The sequence below is a fragment of the Vollenhovia emeryi genome, unplaced genomic scaffold (assembly GCF_000949405.1).
Source record: "Vollenhovia emeryi isolate VEMERY1.0 unplaced genomic scaffold, V.emery_V1.0 DF939242.1, whole genome shotgun sequence".
Taxonomy (NCBI): Eukaryota; Metazoa; Arthropoda; class Insecta; order Hymenoptera; family Formicidae; genus Vollenhovia; species Vollenhovia emeryi.
In genome coordinates this window covers 454,769-473,929 of record NW_011967124.1, presented here as the reverse complement: position 1 = coordinate 473,929, position 19,161 = coordinate 454,769, and the positions used below count along the sequence as shown (strand labels likewise).

At 36.8% G+C, this 19,161-nt stretch overlaps 3 protein-coding genes across 7 annotated transcripts; 2 read left to right on the top strand and 1 right to left on the bottom strand.

The window, feature by feature from the left end:
- Nucleotides 1-1,370: 1,370 nt before the first annotated feature.
- Nucleotides 1,371-9,152, bottom strand: LOC105560101 (integrin beta-nu). Of its 3 annotated transcripts, XR_001008798.1 has the most exons (13): nt 8,828-9,152; nt 7,827-8,074; nt 6,372-6,657; nt 5,475-5,639; nt 4,955-5,413; nt 4,645-4,807; nt 4,376-4,536; nt 4,096-4,268; nt 2,839-3,038; nt 2,618-2,730; nt 2,420-2,511; nt 2,091-2,292; nt 1,371-2,022 (listed from the first exon to the last, which is right to left on the bottom strand). XR_001008798.1 is itself a non-coding variant. In XM_012008898.1 (12 exons), the coding sequence occupies exons 1-12, from the start codon at nt 9,002-9,004 to the stop codon at nt 2,148-2,150; spliced, it is 2,382 nt and encodes a 793-aa protein (XP_011864288.1). In that variant the 5' UTR covers nt 9,005-9,152; the 3' UTR covers nt 1,375-2,147. The 3 variants fall into 3 exon arrangements, 2 of the variants coding, with proteins under 2 accessions (XP_011864288.1, XP_011864289.1); XM_012008898.1 differs by having other exon boundaries at nt 1,375-2,292; XM_012008899.1 differs by having other exon boundaries at nt 1,375-2,292; nt 9,048-9,152.
- A 368-nt stretch (nt 9,153-9,520) lies between these two features.
- LOC105560099 (dihydrolipoyllysine-residue acetyltransferase component of pyruvate dehydrogenase complex, mitochondrial) lies at nt 9,521-12,238 on the top strand. 3 transcript variants are annotated; one of them, XM_012008895.1, is made up of 7 exons: nt 9,521-9,837; nt 10,044-10,183; nt 10,250-10,623; nt 10,818-11,164; nt 11,235-11,534; nt 11,599-11,727; nt 11,811-12,238. In XM_012008895.1, coding segments are annotated over exons 1-7 (1,410 nt in total). In that variant the 5' UTR covers nt 9,521-9,718; the 3' UTR covers nt 11,812-12,238. The 3 variants fall into 3 exon arrangements, with proteins under 3 accessions (XP_011864285.1, XP_011864286.1, XP_011864287.1); XM_012008897.1 differs by lacking the exon at nt 9,521-9,837 and adding an exon at nt 9,844-9,923; XM_012008896.1 differs by lacking the exon at nt 11,811-12,238 and having other exon boundaries at nt 11,599-11,728.
- A 101-nt stretch (nt 12,239-12,339) lies between these two features.
- LOC105560098 (valine--tRNA ligase) lies at nt 12,340-18,966 on the top strand. The gene is made up of 18 exons (XM_012008894.1): nt 12,340-12,667; nt 13,368-13,538; nt 13,601-13,728; nt 13,801-13,965; nt 14,141-14,342; nt 14,427-14,715; nt 14,796-14,920; nt 15,012-15,157; nt 15,219-15,426; nt 15,517-15,687; nt 15,755-15,876; nt 15,941-16,049; nt 16,125-16,403; nt 16,468-16,794; nt 16,869-17,024; nt 17,108-17,311; nt 17,395-17,670; nt 17,994-18,966. The coding sequence occupies exons 1-18, from the start codon at nt 12,470-12,472 to the stop codon at nt 18,207-18,209; spliced, it is 3,492 nt and encodes a 1,163-aa protein (XP_011864284.1). The 5' UTR covers nt 12,340-12,469; the 3' UTR covers nt 18,210-18,966.
- The last annotated feature ends 195 nt before the right edge of the window (nt 18,967-19,161 follow it).

Below are 19,161 nucleotides of genomic sequence, written 5' to 3'. Positions count from 1 at the left end.
CAGGATGTGCCAGAAAGATGGGTACTCAAAATTACATTGAAGGAATGACATTTTTGAAAAAAGTATAAATATAAAAGTTATTTAGGGTTTGAAAATGGACATCTGGTGGTGAACTTGAACTTGACCTAGGGGTTAACATTAGAAATGGAAAGAGCGGAAAATTTCACGTTGAGACATGTGATAGAGTTAAGGACCCCTATCTTAAGGGGTTATTTCAGGATGTAACTAATTTTTCCAAGATGACCGGGACAACTGGAAAGAATGTATACACCAGCAAACCTAGAAAGCGTTAACTTGGAAATAAATCTTGCGCTATTATATAAGGGAGGTCCAGGTTCAAACCCTGGCTGAGGTAATATTTTTCGCAATAAACTTTCTGAATTATTAAAATTGCCAGACATGCATATTGTCTGGGTTGAATATATTGCACACAGAAATTTAACAAAATATTTTAAACGTTGAGACACATGCTATTTGCTTCTTATGACAATTACGAGCATTCTTGTTTCCATTGTGGCGTTTTTGGTTTTCTTTCTTTTCGCAGAGATTGGAATTATACAATTAAGAAGAAAGGATTCGATAATTCTTAGAAATCGTGCAGTTCGTCAGGTGTAATACATTATAGCGAAGTTTCTCGTGCGTAAGCATAATTAATAACCCGAAAAGACTAACTTTCACTGAGACGTCGTTACTCTCTGCTTCGCGACACGTTGAAAGCGTCTACTTCTCATAATTAGCGTATAATAATTCTTAAAGCGAGAGTTAAATTATGTACTATTCTCGAAAGAAGTACATGTAAATAGGAGATTATTATAATATTATTATAGGAGATGAAAGAAAAAGAGGAAGGAAAGACAAGTTCTTCAAATATGAAACGAAATAGTTTCAAGACCTCCAAACCGACTGACAGCCAAAATTCAAACATAGAAATCGGCACTGCGAAATTTACTTTTAAAAATGGAGATACCTATAAGGGAAAATATCAAGTAAATATTGACAGACGCACCTTAGTCAAGCAAGGTTAACATTTCATATCTTTAACGATTATCTGATTATCAATATTTGTTTTTTGAATCATTGAGTCATGTGCCGATATATACATACATACCGATATATTTGCTATCGCGATTTTTAGGCCAGGGACTCTACACAACTGATAATTTCGAGGTGTATGACGGTAAATGGTGTGACGATGAATTTGGCAGCGATAAATTTCACATTCGGTGATTAATTTATTATTATAATAGACTGCGATTCTCGTAACAATTCTAAAATAAAACAATGCCTTTTATCTTTCTGCAAGGTACAATAATAATGCACAATATAAGGGGATCGTCGACGCAAACGGGACGATGAATGGTACAGGAACATACATTTTTCCCGATGGGTCTTTATTGATATCGATATGGACCGACAATAAACCTGTCTCGAACATTGTTTACAAAGAACCACTTGGATATGAATGGATAACCACATCGATTTCAGATAGTGTAAACATAAAAAATTATTAAGTGACGAAAATATTACGTACACAGTTCCTTACACAATTTTGTAGTTTTGTTAAAAGTACTTTTCTCATATACAAACAGCACGTTACATTTACACCTGCTAATCAGTTTTGGAACGAAATATATAGAAGATCTTCGGAAGGAAACTCCTCTTCTTCCATTCAACGTTGATGAAATTAATATAAATCACAATTATAATCGTGTCATAAAATGTTTATGAAAAATTAACTTATAGCACAGTTTATTAGACATATTTACAAATTCTAAATATGATTGTTATATTTACAACAACAGCGAAATATACAATTATTATACGTATATGTCTTTGTTTTCATGCATAATAGATAGATAAATGTTTATTTCTTGCCTTTCGACTTTGATACAGTATAACATTTTCTTTTCTAGTTTTCCACCTCCTTTAATGTGCTCTATTTTCCGGTATTGACTTTCTTTCTAGTGTTACGCTCTTCCTTGTTTTCATGGTTTTCTTCATCATTCTTGTATTGTTTTTTACCTGTGTAATACAGCTCGTTGCAAAATATTTTAAAAGATTTCATCTCTCTTGTAATCTATCATATTTACATTGTACTGTTGTTTATCGTGCCTCTGCCTTGTTTTCATACATAACAATTATTATTTTTAATCGTCCTTGTACATGGAAGGTACTCTAAATCGAGTAATAGCTGGGCGGAAAAGCGGATTCTCATCTAAAGCATAAACGGTCCTCTGTCGTTCCTGCTCGAATTTCGCATATTCTCTACGATCTTGCATCGAGATCCAAGACCTATAATAAGAGATATATCTATAGTAAGAGAATTCTTTTTATGCTTACAGATGTAAGATTAAAATTGAATCCAACTTTTGTATAGCTCCATTTGAAACAGTAAATTTGTCAAGACGCAATAACTTACTTCCACATTAATAAGCCTGTAATTCCGAATAGTAATACAGCACCAAAAATAATTGCCGGAAGAAACGCGGCGTGCATCACTGTGCGGCAAGTCTATAAAATTCAGTAACCTTGGAGATTTGTAAGGAAAATTTTCTTATATTTTATGATAAAATGATATTGTTAGCTAATTTATAGGTTCATTATATATGCGCTGTACCTTGTCGGCGATTCTTAAAATAACTGTTTTATTATGTTGAAATTGGTATATGTAAGGTATGTTGCAGACAGTTCTATCTTGTACCGTCCTCACGAAACAGTAGTGCTCGTCATCTGCTTAAAAACAGCTGTTAAAATGTTTCTCGAAAACATTCGTAAAATATTTGACGCTGATGTGAAAGGGGACAAGTAGGTTGCATCAAGCATAAATCGCGCGTATACCTATATCCACCGTGTCCACTCGCTCAGTTTTGTAAAGAGTAGTATTGCTCTGACATAGTTCTTCCGCTTTCTCCGGATATTCGACCGTGACGTTCACGCAAGAGTTGTAGAGGATGCAAAGTCCACTGCCACCTGCGCTCGCAGACGATTCGCAATACATGCCTCGATAGTATAGACCATCGACATCTGTCTCGTTGCATCTATATTATAAATATACACACGTTTCCCAGTAAAACTGTATTATCTAATATAGTAAATTGTTTCAATATATGATCCTAAATATATTATATTGTATATTTATAAATATTATATTTAGGAAATTTTACAATTTCAAGAGACAAGTATGATGTATACGTAAAAGATTATTTACGACATCTCTTTCAGGCAACATCAACATCGTTTTTACAAGTGGCTCTAATCAGTCTTTTTCTACATATAATATATTCTAGTATTATATAAAAATATTATAGTAATGTCATTGTTAGGGTTTACGGAGACGTTTCGTATTTTATTCTTACATCTATATTTTATCATAAAATATCTTTACGTTAATCAATTCATTTAAAAAATATTTAGATAGTTGAAAAGTGTATTTTGCGGAAACTTTTCACCTTTCATGTCAAAATATAATAGATATATAATAGAAATAAAATGAGAAATATCTCATAAACTGTTGAATTTTAGATATGTCTTAATTCTTTTATATGTAGAACATCAAGAGAAATTGATTTATGTCACAAAATGTTTATACCCAGTCAGCAAAATGTTAACAGATTAGCATTAGATTGGCAGCAGATTCAACAGAAACCCACACCAAAACCATAGCCATTTGTGTATGCATTTGGCTTTTGTTTTGGCAACAGAGTCTATAAAGCAGCTATCAACAGATTGTCAACAGAAACCGAGCAGGTCCAGTTATGTCAACAGATTTTGTTGTATTTCTTCTGACATGCTGGTAACATGTCGAATATATCAATTCCTATATGTCTTTTTGCCTTAAAACTTTCTAGTGGGCATTTGACGAAATCTGTTCCAATAGATTTGGCTAGCTGGATAATCCCTCTTTTTTTCTCTCTCTTAATGTAGCCAGTCTTAATAATAATAAAGGTGATCACACATGACTTGAAAAATATCAGCCAAGATTAAACAAAATTCATGGTTATACACCTCTATCAAGACCAAGTAAATTTTGTTTAAAACATGCATCACAGTTTTGAAATACTCCATGTATGTGAAAGGGATCGATATTATACGAACCGGCATTGTCCGCAATCACAATATCCGTGGCCAGCACATACTTGTTTGCTGCCAGGAGCAATGCAAAGTTCGTTACCGGACGGGCATTGACAGCCACTACCTTTCCACCCGTCCAAGCAGTTGCAAACACCACAATCGCATATACCACGACCGCCACATTCGACTCCATCAGTCTATCAAGTTTAACGACAATTTGACTTTTGTAATCGATCAGTTATGTCAATAGTTTTTGCTATTGTATTAATTTTTGTCATCTAATAATGCTTTACGTGTGTCGTACTTTGTCGCAAGGGGAACATTCGCAGAAACGCCCGTTGTATCCCTTATCGCAGCTGCAAGTACCACAAATACATTCACCTTTGTTTGAGCAGATCTCCTCGCCGTTGGTGCACTGCAGCCTGTTCTCTATCGAGAAATGTTGGTCACAATCGCAGGTATCTCCTGCAAAGAAAGAGTTTCACGCGATTAACGTGTGACAAAGCTATTATATATGTATTTATATCTGGATATAAAATGCACGAAAAGGGAGACGACGTTACGTGTTCTTACCAGACCAGCCAAAGTTGCATTTGCATATACCACACTCGTTTACTCCGTGCTCACAATACGAGTTTTCTACGTTCTTGCAATCGCAGCCGCATAAAAGTTCAACTTCGATTTGCACCTCGGATGCCTCGGATGCTAACGCGTCGTCAATCACCACCGTTTGCCTCTTTAAGATATATATTTTTTCTTTTACGAAATTACGAAATAGTAATGAAATTTGCACAAGATTTGGCGTTAAAAAAATTTGTATTCTTTTTTAATAGAAGCAGAACTAGATCTAAAAAGTAATTGGTATTATATAAATACAACTCACCCAGAGACTTTCGTTTCTCGGACATTCGCCTGTCGACACGATGACTTTGAACTCGTACACTTGACCCTCCTGTATACCATCGCACTCGAACGTATTTGATTCCACGCTCTTCTCACTTCCACACGCGGACAGATATCTAATGTGCAACGGATCGGTCGCATTGTCGCGCAACACCACTTTACTCACTATCTCATGATAAGCACTCTTAATGATCTCGAGAATATTGGAACTATTACGTGTCAGAGTAGCGACTCTGGCCTGCTGCTTCAGCAAGTTGGCGATTAATTCGTACTCATGACGACGATCTTCTGTCACGGCAAAGATCAAATTGACTTTGCGCTCATGCAATAATCGAGACACCTCCGCCAGAGAGGAATAATCGTATTTCTTTGCCAAGGAATATTGTCCACGTTCGTCGAGGTGACACTGAAAGTCTTGACGTTCCACTACACCTCCTAGCTATTACATAGATCATATTTGACTTTTCTTTTTCATCTCTCTCTCTTTTCTTATCCCTCACCTTTCCTTCACCAGCGAAATGCATGAGTCCATCGGTCGCCACTAACATCAGCTTGCGCGCTTGATGAGCCCAACCAACTTGTCGATCACAAACGATCGCTTGCACAATCCCGTCGAGACCACCCTCCAGATTATCAACATTGCCGGTCACCGAACTATAATTTACCTACAACTCACATAAAATTTTTTTATCTAGAAATGTATACGTATAAGATATTATAATTATGGACATCTTTACTGGACATATTCCCGGGCAGACTAATTTTTAAATTGTGTTAAATTACCTAGTCATCAAAAGTATATTCAGGTTATTGAATCTGATTGTGCAACCTTGACAAAAATATTGAATGAAAGTACTTAATTATAGTACTCTCGAGGTACAAGAATGTGCGATAAAAAATGGGAGTTTCTATTAAAAAAGTTCAAGGTGACCTTGACAAATGTTTTCAGAGTTATTCGGACACGTCTCCACCTTTTTTCAACACCCTGTATATTGTTACATCCGCTATCCTGGCGGACTACCTAGATTACCTAGATACCGTCGCTGAGAAACGAGCGTGTGTTGTTTATAAATATTTTGTAAGGGATCTAAGTTTGGCCCTCGATCGTTGACGAAATGACGACAGACGCGAGTCTGGGCCGCTCCTCTGTAAATCGCTAATAAAGATCGTTTTCCTTGAAATACAATTGTTTCCTACGATTATTCTTGCGGGCGCGCTCGCGAGTGTTAGTATCGAGGGCCCCACTCCCTACCGCGGACGTTGCCCGTAACATTGCCGAGGCGTAACAATATGATTGGGTTTTTATCTTTGTCCGTTTTATATTTCTATACTATACTACTTGTATGTTACTTAATCTTAAGTATATTAAATAGAAAAATGCAAAAATTTGCACGTACTTGATGAATGAATCTTGGTATATTGTCGGTGAGTTCTAAATGATGCCAAAAGGAATATAGTGGCTTGCAAACGGCGTTTTCGCTTTTGCACGGATTTTCCTCGTGTTTTGGAAATATGTACGGCATTAGAGGCTTATCAGCATAGCTGCCAAATCCGAGACGAAAATTCGTGGTAAATGTACCGAGCGTATTGGCTATCTTCCAGCCTAATCCCACCAGAGTTTCTTTATCGTCCTTCATCGACCACGTGAGATCCATAAGATAATAAAGATCCAATGGATAATTTCTAATTAAACAACAAAACAATTTAATTCAATAACAAAATACGATTAGAAAAATGTCGGTGTTTTCTTCAGCATACCTGGCATCTTAAATAATACAGAAAATTTATTGCAAAAAATATTACTTCAGCCAGGGCTTGAACCTGGGCCTCTCTACTCTCTACTACTCTCTACTACTCTCTACTACTCTCTACTACTCTCTACTACTCTCTAGGCGGGCGTCTCACCAATTCGGTCACCGAGGCATGTAATAATATTTGTCGCAATAACAGTATAAAGATTGTATTTTCGACTTTTCTGAACTGCGCGCCCCGATAAGGGCCGTACACACAACTATATTCTATAATCATTTTAATACAAGTTTTTGATATCGTTCCTTTTGTAGAAAAGATATACTTGGCCTTTTTGTACCTTTTTTTAAAAAGGTAATTTGTTATATTTCAAGTATATTAGATCCAAGTTCTCCGCTGTATAAAAGTACAATTACATTTACTGTGATATAAAAGTGATGCTAAACACTCTTAAACTTTGTTATAAATATTCTTGAAAACTAACTGGTAAGAAATTTGATGCAATTCTTAACATTTCGGATTCGCCTTTTGCAGCCTCCTTAATGCAATTAATTTATCTGTTGGATACTTAATTCCACAAGAGTGAATAAAATTATTTTAAAAACATACTCGTCATTTCTTATTTAATCGGCTCTCCATCAATGTTATCAATCGTGACAGTATAGATATCGTGTTTCGACTGTGAAACTGGAAACACACCAAGTTGTTTTGTGTGCCACGGCCCTATTTGTCAACTTATAATATGCCGGTAAAATTCAACACTGACATGAAATTTTTATGCTTTTGTTTAACAATTTATTATGGACCCGCTCCTGCCTTTATTTACACCTATACGTCACTTATACCATATTAATTAAGACCTGGTAACAATTTTTCTCAAAATTCTTAACATTTTTCATATATGTGACTATTGTGAAATATTGTATTTCGTACAATTTCTTGAGAAATATCCGAAACTTTTTCAAATCTTATAAGATTTGTAACAAGTGTACCAATTTATAATAAACAATAAAAAATGTGAAAAATTCTGAAATTGACATAAAAATTGTTAACATTGATATAAAAAGTTGCAAGAAAAATTTTCACCAGATCGAGATCTTTACTTAGCCGGTCTATACTGAAGCGTCACCACTTGGCTCGAACGCGGCCTCATCCTGAGTCGCAGCTTCTGCGGTCTCAGCTGTACAGGCTGTATCGTACGATCGTTGGAGACATCCTGAAAATCCATGTTCGTCAGTACTCGGAGCGATGCTGGCGGCGCCGCGCGTATTTCCGCATCCGGACAGCCGAATGCCCGCAAACGCTCTGGCACGTTGCACCTCGGTTTGCCGTACGTGGAATTTGTGTATGACTATTGCAGAAAAACAAGTCACGTCCTGGTTAGGCGTAGCAATGAAAAAAATCATCCTGCGCATTTCGAAGCTTCAATCGACCATAATTTTACAAAATTAATGAAAAAGAGCAACTAAAGAGTGTGCGCAGAGAAAAAGACAGCTCAAATGGACCTTGTTCTGACATACTTATTTTGACATAAAAAAATATAAAATCTTTCATCAAGTGTTTAAAAGCATTTTTCAATGATGCACAAATAATAAAACAGATATTGAGATAAAAGAATGAATGTAAAAAAAAAATAATTAAATGATTAATAATAAGTATAGAATTGCATTTAAATAAAGGTATGTGATTTGCAATGAATAAATGTACTTATTTTTCAATTCAAAGAAAACGGAATAAAGAAAAAGTATGTATTTATCTTATTGAAAAGAATATCAACGTCACTGCAGATATATCACAAAAATGCATATAGGGTGAAAATAGTAAATAAATTTCTTTACTGAAAAGAATGTTTTTTCAACGTACTTTTTCTAAATGGTTCTTTTAATGCTTAATCTTTGACGTTGAGATTCTCGTCGTTTTATCGTTACGGTATTTGTTAATTAACACGTGTTAATTCATCAATTAATATAGGTCCTGCGTCCACTATGGCGGAAAAGTCAAGTTATTTCGTTGGCGCAAAATTTGTAAAATTTCACTGATTGTATCTCAAACGAGTAATCAACGTGTTATTGTTATGGAAGCTTCGATGCATGTAAACATTTACCCAATCACTGCACCAGGCGCAAGCCAAGCTCGCTTCTAGACAATTGTCACAAGTACTTTGGGACGTACACAAGCTCAAAATTTTCGTGTCGACGCTCAGGCATATCTTGGTGAGGTCTAGCTGCACCGTCAGAATAAACAGCAACGATGCGCGAAAGTTCATCTCATTAAATAACATGATTAAATAAGTTAAGATATTTAACACATATAGAAAAACGTACACTATAATACTACGTGTTAATTATCACAAGGCGTATTTCTTCAAGCGAATTGTTAGCCGTGCGTGTGCGGCAGGTGCCACATCGGAATTCTAAATACAACATGAGCAATCGGTAATGCGAATAAAGCTGTAGCGTCTGTTTTCCTCTTATCAGCGGCACGATAACGATAAAGTTGATATCCGCGAATCGCCGATTTGGCAAACGAACAGGTTCCCCCACGGATATATTTTATATATTTATAAATCAATCTTCCCTGAAAACTTTTAAATCTGTTAAAGTAAACTTTGAAAAAGTATAACATTATTGTCCAAGAAAAGGTAGAAAAAATATTTCTATATACAATTCTATAAAATTTGACATAATAGAATTGTATAAGAAATATACAATAGTATATAGTTAACAAGAAAAATAAATGTAATGTAATAATAATTGTTGCAGGCTGCACAGGCAGCAGTGCAGCACCTTCGATAGACCACGTGACCTTGCCGACGACCTCTCGGCTCGGCAATTGGGCATCGTCCGTCATCTGGTCCCGTTTTCGCGATAGGTGGAATTTATTGGCGAACGGAGCGTTTGGGATCGTCGTCGCTTGGTCAGGCGGGTGGACCGGTTTTAGATTCAGACTCGCCGAAGGCTTCCGGATCGGACACCGTCGACAAATCCCAATAGATATGATACGAAGCACGTCTAGCCTACGTAACGGATTGGCACGCGCGATCATCCGTAGTACCGTGCGAGCCAGCACCAGGTCTATAGTCGTCCGGTGTCTTGAGAGAAAACATGAGCAGAGGTATCGCTTTCACTACCCGGAGTTATCCGAGCATTCCAACCTCCTTGCAGACATATCAAATTTCGCAATCGGGGACGATCTTTAAGGTTATTTTACGTCAGTCGCAACGTGCTCTAGCGCAAAGTATCCTAGAGTTTTTTCACTCGAGTATTAATCTCTCGTCAGGACAGTCGAGGAGGCTTACATAATAATATTCATCTCCACAGTGCTTTGCGCTTGGTCTCGACACCATGGCAGCAACATCTCAGGTTTTACGCCGATTATCCGGATCACATCAAGGTCCCGCTTCCAGCCTTGTCTCCTACCATGGAAACAGGAACGATAATCAGTTGGCAGAAGAAAGAGGGTAAGGTCGTCAATGTTATCAATTTTCATTGATCAAGATTCTCTGTTGAAGCATCTCTTTCGCCAGGTGACAAGTTGAACGAGGGTGATCTGCTAGCAGAGATCGAAACTGACAAAGCCACTATGGGGTTCGAGACTCCCGAGGAAGGTTATTTAGCCAAGATTTTAGTGCCCGCGGGAACAAAGAATGTACCTATAGGCAAACTGGTTTGCATAATTGTACAAGACGAGTCTAACGTAGCTGCGTTCAAAGACTTGAAAGATGACGCAGTGCCTTCGGCACCGGCACCTCCCGCCGCAGCACCGCCGCCGACGCCTACCACAGTACCAGCTGCACCGGCTGCAGCAAGAGTTGCTCCCGTCGTACCACCTGTCGGAGAAAGAATATACGCTAGTCCATTAGCAAAAAGATTAGCGGCTGAGAAAGGACTTAGTTTACAGGTGCTGCAAGATTGCTGATTTATAAATCAAATTGAAAGAATGGACGCAAGTACGAGCCAATTTGCCTTTCTATTTCTCCACTCTTTCAATTTGATTTCTGCAATGTTCCTCCTTCATTATTAATCATTATTAACTTGTGCCAATATCTATTTACACTATTTACTTAACATTATTCTTTGCACTATTCTTCGTAGGGTCTAAAAGGAACAGGATTATATGGCTCTATAACATCTAAAGATTTAGAGGGTGCGGCGGTACGGCCATCGGTAACGGCGCCAACTGGAGTAGATATTCCTGTGTCGAATATACGTGCGGTTATTGCCAAACGCCTGTCGGAGAGCAAGCAGACGATCCCGCATTATTACCTCTCGGTAGACGTAAGAATGGATGCTGCATTGGCGATGCGAGAGCAATTTAATCAATTATTAGAAAAGGACAAAATAAAGTTGAGCGTAAATGATATTATTATCAAAGGAATGGCAATGGCTTGTAAGAAAATACCAGAGGGCAATAGCGCTTGGTTGGGAGATGTAATTCGACAGTGAGTACTTGAAAGTTATACATGCATCTTTGAATATTTTTTATACTTGTAATATTTCATCTTCCTCCAGATATAACAACGTGGACGTTAGTGTAGCCGTGAGTACAGATAGCGGTCTTATCACTCCCATAGTGTTTGGTGCCGACACAAAAGGTATAGTTGAAATCAGTAAAGATGTGAAGGCGTTGGCTACAAAGGCGAGGGAAGGCAAATTAAAACCGCACGAGTTTCAAGGAGGAACGATTACCGTGTCCAATTTGGGCATGTTTGGAATAAAAAATTTCTCAGCTATAATAAATCCTCCACAGTCCATCATTCTTGCTATAGGCGCCACGGAAGCTAGACTGATACCTGCCAAAAATGAACAAGGGTAAACGTCTAACATTTTTTCATTAATTTTATGGCGTACGAGTATTATAGAGAAATTTTTGCAGTTTCACAACTGCCCAATACATGTCTGTAACTGCCAGCTGTGATCACCGTACCGTAGACGGTGCTGTAGGTGCACAATGGTTAGCCACCTTTAAAAATTTAATGGAAAATCCAACGACGATGCTTTTATAGTGAGTTAAATTATACTATTCATTTAATATCATCTTTCGAAACTTGTATTTAATTCTTTTAAAAACGTATTGGTCTGTTTCAGAAATGTTACTTCAGATGGAAATCTGCGTGCAGTTTAAGTAAAGTTTAAGAGGCAATACATGGATATTTCTCAATTATTTTCTCGCCGAGAATGCTTCCATGTTGACTCGAATTAAAAATTTTTATTTTCAAAGCTTCCGAAAATGGAAAAACATTGTGGTTTTTATGTGTGTATGGATAAGAAAGCCAACGAATTTGTTGCTTCGTTCGTCGAGAGAGAGAGAGAGATTAAAAAATTTCAAATTTGTTATCGCCTAGCAAAACTGCCTCTAAAGTGGTCACGTGTACATATGTGTATTTAGGATAATAATCCAGCTGCATTGTGTTGCAGAAAATATGATGACTATGTTTTAGGGGAACTAACGATGAAAGTGTCGAAAATGTTTATAGTAAATTAAATATTGTATAATAAACTCTGTAAATCTCTTATATTTAATAAATTACCTCTTACGACTGAAACCACTGAAACCATGAGTAGCATGAGTACAAGTTCCAGGCTTGTCCGCCTGTAGCGCTGGCTAACTATTGCAAGCGAACACGTGTGACGTGAACGACGTGAACACGGCCCAAATCAGCTGCAGTCAGCGTGGTTATGGTTAATCGTGTAATCGTTAGATTAGTTTCATAAGCCGGTTTGTTTGAATATCAGGCAGCAAGTAGATGTGCGAATTTTTATCGAAAGAAACATTGGAGAAAATGGTCAACACTAAGGAGACCGCGCTCGTGGAAAATGGCCCGCCGAAAACGGCCAAGCAGCTGCAAAAGGATGCCAAGAAGCTGGCCAAGCTGGAGAAATTTAAACATAAACAGGAAAAGAAGGGGACCGAGAAGCAGATAAACGTGAAAGAGAAAGCAGAGGTAAGTAGCAACATGAAATATTCCACCTCCGATAGAGATAGTGCACACAATATCGGTGTCTTTATTACCCATATGGAGAACAGTGTATTATATGTAGGTAGCTTATTCGACTCGTTTCAACTTTGATATCTAAGGAATTCTTTTTAAACCAATTAATAAAATCCATAAAGCTCTACTGTGCTAAACACAATTTCGAAGCTAATTTAGTACGAATAATGAGCACGGTTGGTGCGTAAACTCTATCTCCTAGAGATTTCGGGTCAGACCTTCATGCTCTATTATTCTCGTTATTTCACAATTAAGTATATAAATGTAAAGCAATCTCTTTACATATTCCTGCTGTATTATTTAGAAATAAAATAATAGTTGTATTACTCGAGTAATTTCATACCTAGTTTGTTGTAGCTTGATCAAAGTTTCATGTAGTTTGGATCAAAATTACATTCCACACATTCGTAGATTCGGCTGTTTGAAATTTGGATTATTGGAATAATTAAAACACATAGTTTGGATATTATATTTTCTCGGTACTTATAACTTTTATTGACCGTATCTGGCAATTTTCATAATATAGAAAATTTATTGCAAAAAATATTACCTCGGCCAGGGTGAAATATTATTTAGTGCTGATGAGAAAAGAAATTCCATGTCGGTGAGCAACGTGTTGGTAATTTATTATCATTAATACAATGCATTGTAGAAAAATGATAAGAAGAAGGAGACTGCAGCAATCTTGTACACCATCGATACACCACCTGGAGAAAAGAAAAATGTCGCAGGTCCAATGCCAGGTACATATAGTCCGCAATACGTGGAAGCTGCGTGGTACGCTTGGTGGGAAAAGCAGGGCTTCTTTAAACCAGAATACGGAGTGAGTAAACGGAAGATGAAGAAAAAGACAATTACTTTGAATTGATTGAAATTTTATCTTAGAGAAAAGACATATTGGAGGAAAATCCAAAGGGAAAGTTTATAATGGTAATACCACCGCCCAACGTAACTGGTTTCTTACATCTCGGACACGCTTTGACTAATGCTGTAGAAGATGCTATCACCAGATGGTATATTTAGGATAAGATTGGACACTTAAAAAGCTACAATTCCCAACTCTTGTTTAATTGTAATTGATTTAGGAACCGTATGAAAGGTCATACCACACTCTGGAATCCAGGTTGTGATCATGCGGGTATCGCCACTCAGGTAGTTGTGGAAAAGAAGCTGTGGAAAGAAGAAAAGAAATCTCGTCACGATATCGGTAGAGAGGAATTTATCAAGAGAATATGGCAGTGGAAATATGAGTACGTCAAGTAGAATTGTAAACAAGATATTAAATAAATGGTGATATAGACTCTCAAGTTAAAAACGATTAAATCAGGCAATAAGAATCAAACGCAAGTAGTAGGATATTGTGAAATAACAATAGGGGACTCTAATAATATTTCATCGAAGCTGTCCATTTGAAATCTATTTCAGGAAAGGCGATGGTATTTATTCGCAATTGAGGAAATTAGGCGGTTCCTTCGATTGGAGCCGTGCTTGTTATACAATGGACCCGAAATTATGTAAAGCCGTGACGGAGGCATTTGTGCGCTTGCATGATCAAGGTATTATTTATCGCAGCAATCGTTTAGTTAATTGGTCATGCGCTTTAAAAAGTGCAATTTCGGATATTGAAGTGAGTACTACGTGACTAGACATTTCTCTGCTCAATTTACCAATTCAAACATCTTTATTAAATCTTATATTTGTTTGGGAAAAGGTTGACAAGGTGGAATTAAATGGCCGGACTCTGCTTTCTATACCTGGCTACGAGAAGAAAGTCGAATTTGGTGTTTTGGTATCTTTCGCTTATCTGCTCCTTGATTCGGTTGACAAAATAATTGTAGCGACCACTCGTATCGAAACTATGCTGGGAGATACCGCTATTGCAGTGCATCCAAAGGACAGTAGATACGCACGATATATTGGAAAATATGTGCAGCATCCATTTTGCGACAGGCGTATACCTATTATAGCAGATGAGTTTGTCGACATGGAATTTGGCACTGGTATATATAAGTAGCTTGATAAATCTTAGCAAACGCATTGAAAGTAACAATTTGGTGAAAATAGGTCAACTATTCCTCAGGTGCTGTAAAGATTACGCCAGCCCATGATCCGAATGATTATGAGGTCGGAAAAAGACACAATCTGCCGTTCGTCAATATTTTTGACGACGATGGAAATGTTATTGGAGACTATGGACAATTTATGGTATATCATATATTTCTCTTTACGTATAGACTTTTTCGAGTCGTGTTGACATCAAAGTAAATTTAACGAATTGAACAACTCTTTATTACAGGGAATGAAAAGATTTGAAGCTAGAGTGGCTATTATTAAAGAAATGGCAAAGAGAAATTTATTGATCGGTATAAAAGATAATCCAATGGTAATACCTATATGTAGTCGATCGAAAGATGTCGTCGAGCCTCTGGTGAAGCCACAATGGTAAATTAATGTGTTTGTTGAACTCTTGTAAGAAATTCATTCGACTTTTTCTCGCACTCAGGTATGTCAAGTGTGATGAAATGGCTGCTCAAGCTAAGGAAGCAGTGAGCACAGGCGCACTAAAAATAATTCCGCAACTATTTAAAAAAACTTGGTACAGTTGGATGAACGGTATAAGGGATTGGTGTATTTCGCGTCAACTCTGGTGGGGTCATCGTATTCCTGCCTATGCAATTAAGTTTACTAGTTCTTCTATGAGCACGAAGGAGGTAATTTTCATGAAATAATTTTCAAAAATTGTTTTTTAGTTTTGGATATTATAATTTTACGCATACTGAGTCAAAGATGATTTCACATAGATAGACGAATATTGGGTGAGTGCACATTCTGAGGCTGAAGCTAAAGAAAAAGCGGCTAAGAAACTGGGCATTAATGTAAACGACATTATTGCGGAGCAAGATCCTGATGTACTGGACACCTGGTTTTCTTCTGCTCTTTTTCCATTCTCTGTTTTTGGCTGGCCAGACCAAGTACGTTTGCCATAATCAATTTATAAGATTTAATATGACTTCTATGTCGGATTGGGTTTTTTTTCAGACTCCTGAACTTGAGGCGTTTTATCCAGGTACGCTATTGGAGACTGGACATGATATACTCTTCTTTTGGGTTGCCAGGATGGTGTTTATGGGCCAAAAATTGTTGGGACAGTTGCCCTTCAAGTATGTCACAAGTTTGCTCAATATATCTTTGTATAAAGAAATTGAGATGTATCTCTTTTTGTAGGGAAGTGTATCTACATGCGATGGTGAGGGATGCACATGGAAGAAAAATGAGTAAATCCTTGGGAAATGTCATAGACCCTATGGATGTGATTAGAGGAATATCTTTAGAGGTGTGTAGAAAGTATCACTTGCTATTTCTTACATGTTCTCTGTAATGTTTTCAAACGAAAAATATTTTTCCGCAGGATCTTCACAAACAATTGTTAGAATCAAACTTGGATCCAAAAGAGCTCGAACGAGCTCGGGAAGGCCAGAAGCGCGATTATCCGGAGGGCATTCCTGAATGTGGAACGGATGCTCTGCGATTCGCCCTGTGTGCCTATACCACTCAAGGACGAGATATAAATCTCGATATACTTCGCGTACAGGGATACAGATTCTTTTGCAACAAGATATGGAATGCTACAAAATTCGCGCTTACCTATCTCGGATCTCAATTCAAATGCAACAATTTTAATGATACGGTAAATTTTTAATTCTACCAAGGTCACCTGCGTTCGGAATGTAATTGTAATTTTTTTACGCCAGAAATACAATAGCAACATGGTTGGAGGTGGTGAGTGGTACCAGTCGGCTTTGAATGAATTGTGCGTGCAGGAAGCTCTAAATAATTACTTGGCAGATTACCCCTATCTCGATGGTTATACACCATCGCAACTCGACTCGTCAGTTCATCAATCATTCAAACAACTAAACATTGATCTTACGAGGCATCTGCACATTAAACGTTGGTACGATCATGTCGCCACTTTCACGGACGAAGAAAAGGCTGTGTTTCGTGCAGAACAAAATGAAATGATACCAAAACTTGCATACATTAACGAGCCTCAATGCAATAATGACGATACATTTGAGGTAGAGCTAACGTATAAGTAGCATCTTTGTTTAAGAAGAAATTAGCAATGTTGATCTCGCTTCTCCTGTTATAGCTGACTGGGAATGAGACAAATGTCGATTTATGGATGTTGTCACGTATTAGTTACGCTGCCGCGACTTGCGATGAAGCGATAAGACAGTATGACTTTGCATTAGCTACTTCTACCTGTTACAATTTGTGGCTGTATGACTTGTGTGATACTTATCTGGTCGGTAACAATTAATGTTTCTTATATTGTGCTACATTATGAGAGGTGGAGAGAAAATATTTTTACACAATTTGTGTGTCCAGGAATACCTCAAGCCGATATTTCAAAGTGAAAATAACGAGAGTAAATTAACGGCTCAAAAAGTATTATTTATAACGCTGGACGTGGGATTGCGTTTGTTGAGCCCGTTTATGCCGTTTATAACGGAAGAGCTTTATCAACGTTTACCCCGTAAGAAGCTAGTATATCCAAGTATATGTGTAAGTCCATATCCAAATGGTGCCAAGGTGGGTAACTATTATATATTTACAATCACGATCATGACGTGCGATTAATGTACTACGGTCGAGACACGTCTGGTATATTTCAGTATCATTGGAGAAATCAAGAGATCGAGAAGGATGTGGACTTTGCGCAAAAAATTATTAAAAGTGTTCGATCTGCCCGTGCAACTTACAATTTACCGAATAAAACGAAAACCGAAGCATATATCGCCTGTAGCAATCCAGCTTTAAAGGAAAAGATTGTCCAATATAAATTACTCATAGAAACTCTTGCATATTCTACTCTTAGCACGGAAAAACCGCCAATAGGCTGTGCTATTCTTACTGTAACCGACAAGGTTCAAATTCATCTATTGCTAAAGGTAATTAACACATTACGCCATATTGTATGCTCTTATTATTATTAGAGGAGAGTCCCCTATTATGACATAGGATACTAATATAACGGAGTTTTTGTTAATCTGTTTGGTGGAAAATTAATTGTTAGATCTTGTAATCGTTGCGAAAAAAGATTTGTGATTGAATTTGGGTGTTGAAAACCTGCTATCTCATAATAGAGGACTCTTTCGAACCAAATAACTTTTGTTTGAAATATTTTTCCCGCATCTTTCATATTTGTGGAGATATTTGCGTGGATTATTTAAAATAAAACACCCCGTATATTATGTAAATGTGTATTTTGTAGGGTTTGATTGACCCGAGGAAAGAGTTGGAAAAGCTACAAAAAAAGGAAAAACAATTGATCGAGATGATACAAAAATTGAAACAGGATTTAGCTACACCCGATTACGAGGTAAAGGTGCCTCTTGACGTTCAAAAGTGTAACGAGGAAAAGTTGACGAGTAACGAGGGCGAATTGCAGCGAATAATTGATGCAGTAATGGTCTTACAAACAATGTAGACGATAAATCTATAAAGAAAAATTCCGTAAACACTGGCATTACAATCATATAAGTTACTTATTTATTGAATTATTTAACAGTAAGTAACTTATTTATTGAGTTGATTAACATTTACTTGAAAAATCTGCTTTCCTCTTGTATAAAATTCCACTCGAATTAAATATGAATGCGCACACGAAAATATAAAATGTGTTCAGACAAACAGGTCTGTTCTGTTATCTTTTAATGTGTGTGTTAAAGATAGTATATTAGTATATTAGACGATGTCTAACGCAAGCTTACGTTAAAAAGTTTTTTGGATTCTAGGAAATCTACTTCCTATATGGCAGAGACAATAGTTATTTGCTATGTCCAGCAACAATGATTCCTTTATTAACTAACAAAATTTTCTTGTACCTTTCTAGATTTTCATATTTTTCATGCAGTACCATTTCCCATTTTAAACTTTGATGTTTCGTTTGTACAAAAGTTTAAATTTAGAGTTACTAAATATAAAATTAGAACAAAATTTTTATTTCAACATTTTGAGTTTTTAGTCTTTATATTATTTGGAAATATTTAGGATAGCACGTAAAATATATTCCAACCGTTTTTACAATCAAACTTTTAAGTTTTTGGACTTTAATGACGGAAAGTCCTTGTGTTTTTAATAACTTTTGTATTACAAATTAATTTTATATCTTAAATGCAATAGTAAGTAGAACTATACATAAGAAACTACGTCCATTCCCTTTTTTTTTTCAATAAATTCAGTAATTTCAAAATTGGTTGACCATATCTGGCAATTTTAATGGTAAATTATCACGACGTTTCAACCATGGCCCTTTTCAAGTGATCATATCTGTTACAATTCGAATTTTACAAATTAGTCACGTTTTCGTATTTGTGATAAGTTTACGGTTTTACCGATACCCTCTACATATCGATTCAGTCATATTTTGTCAGTGCGCA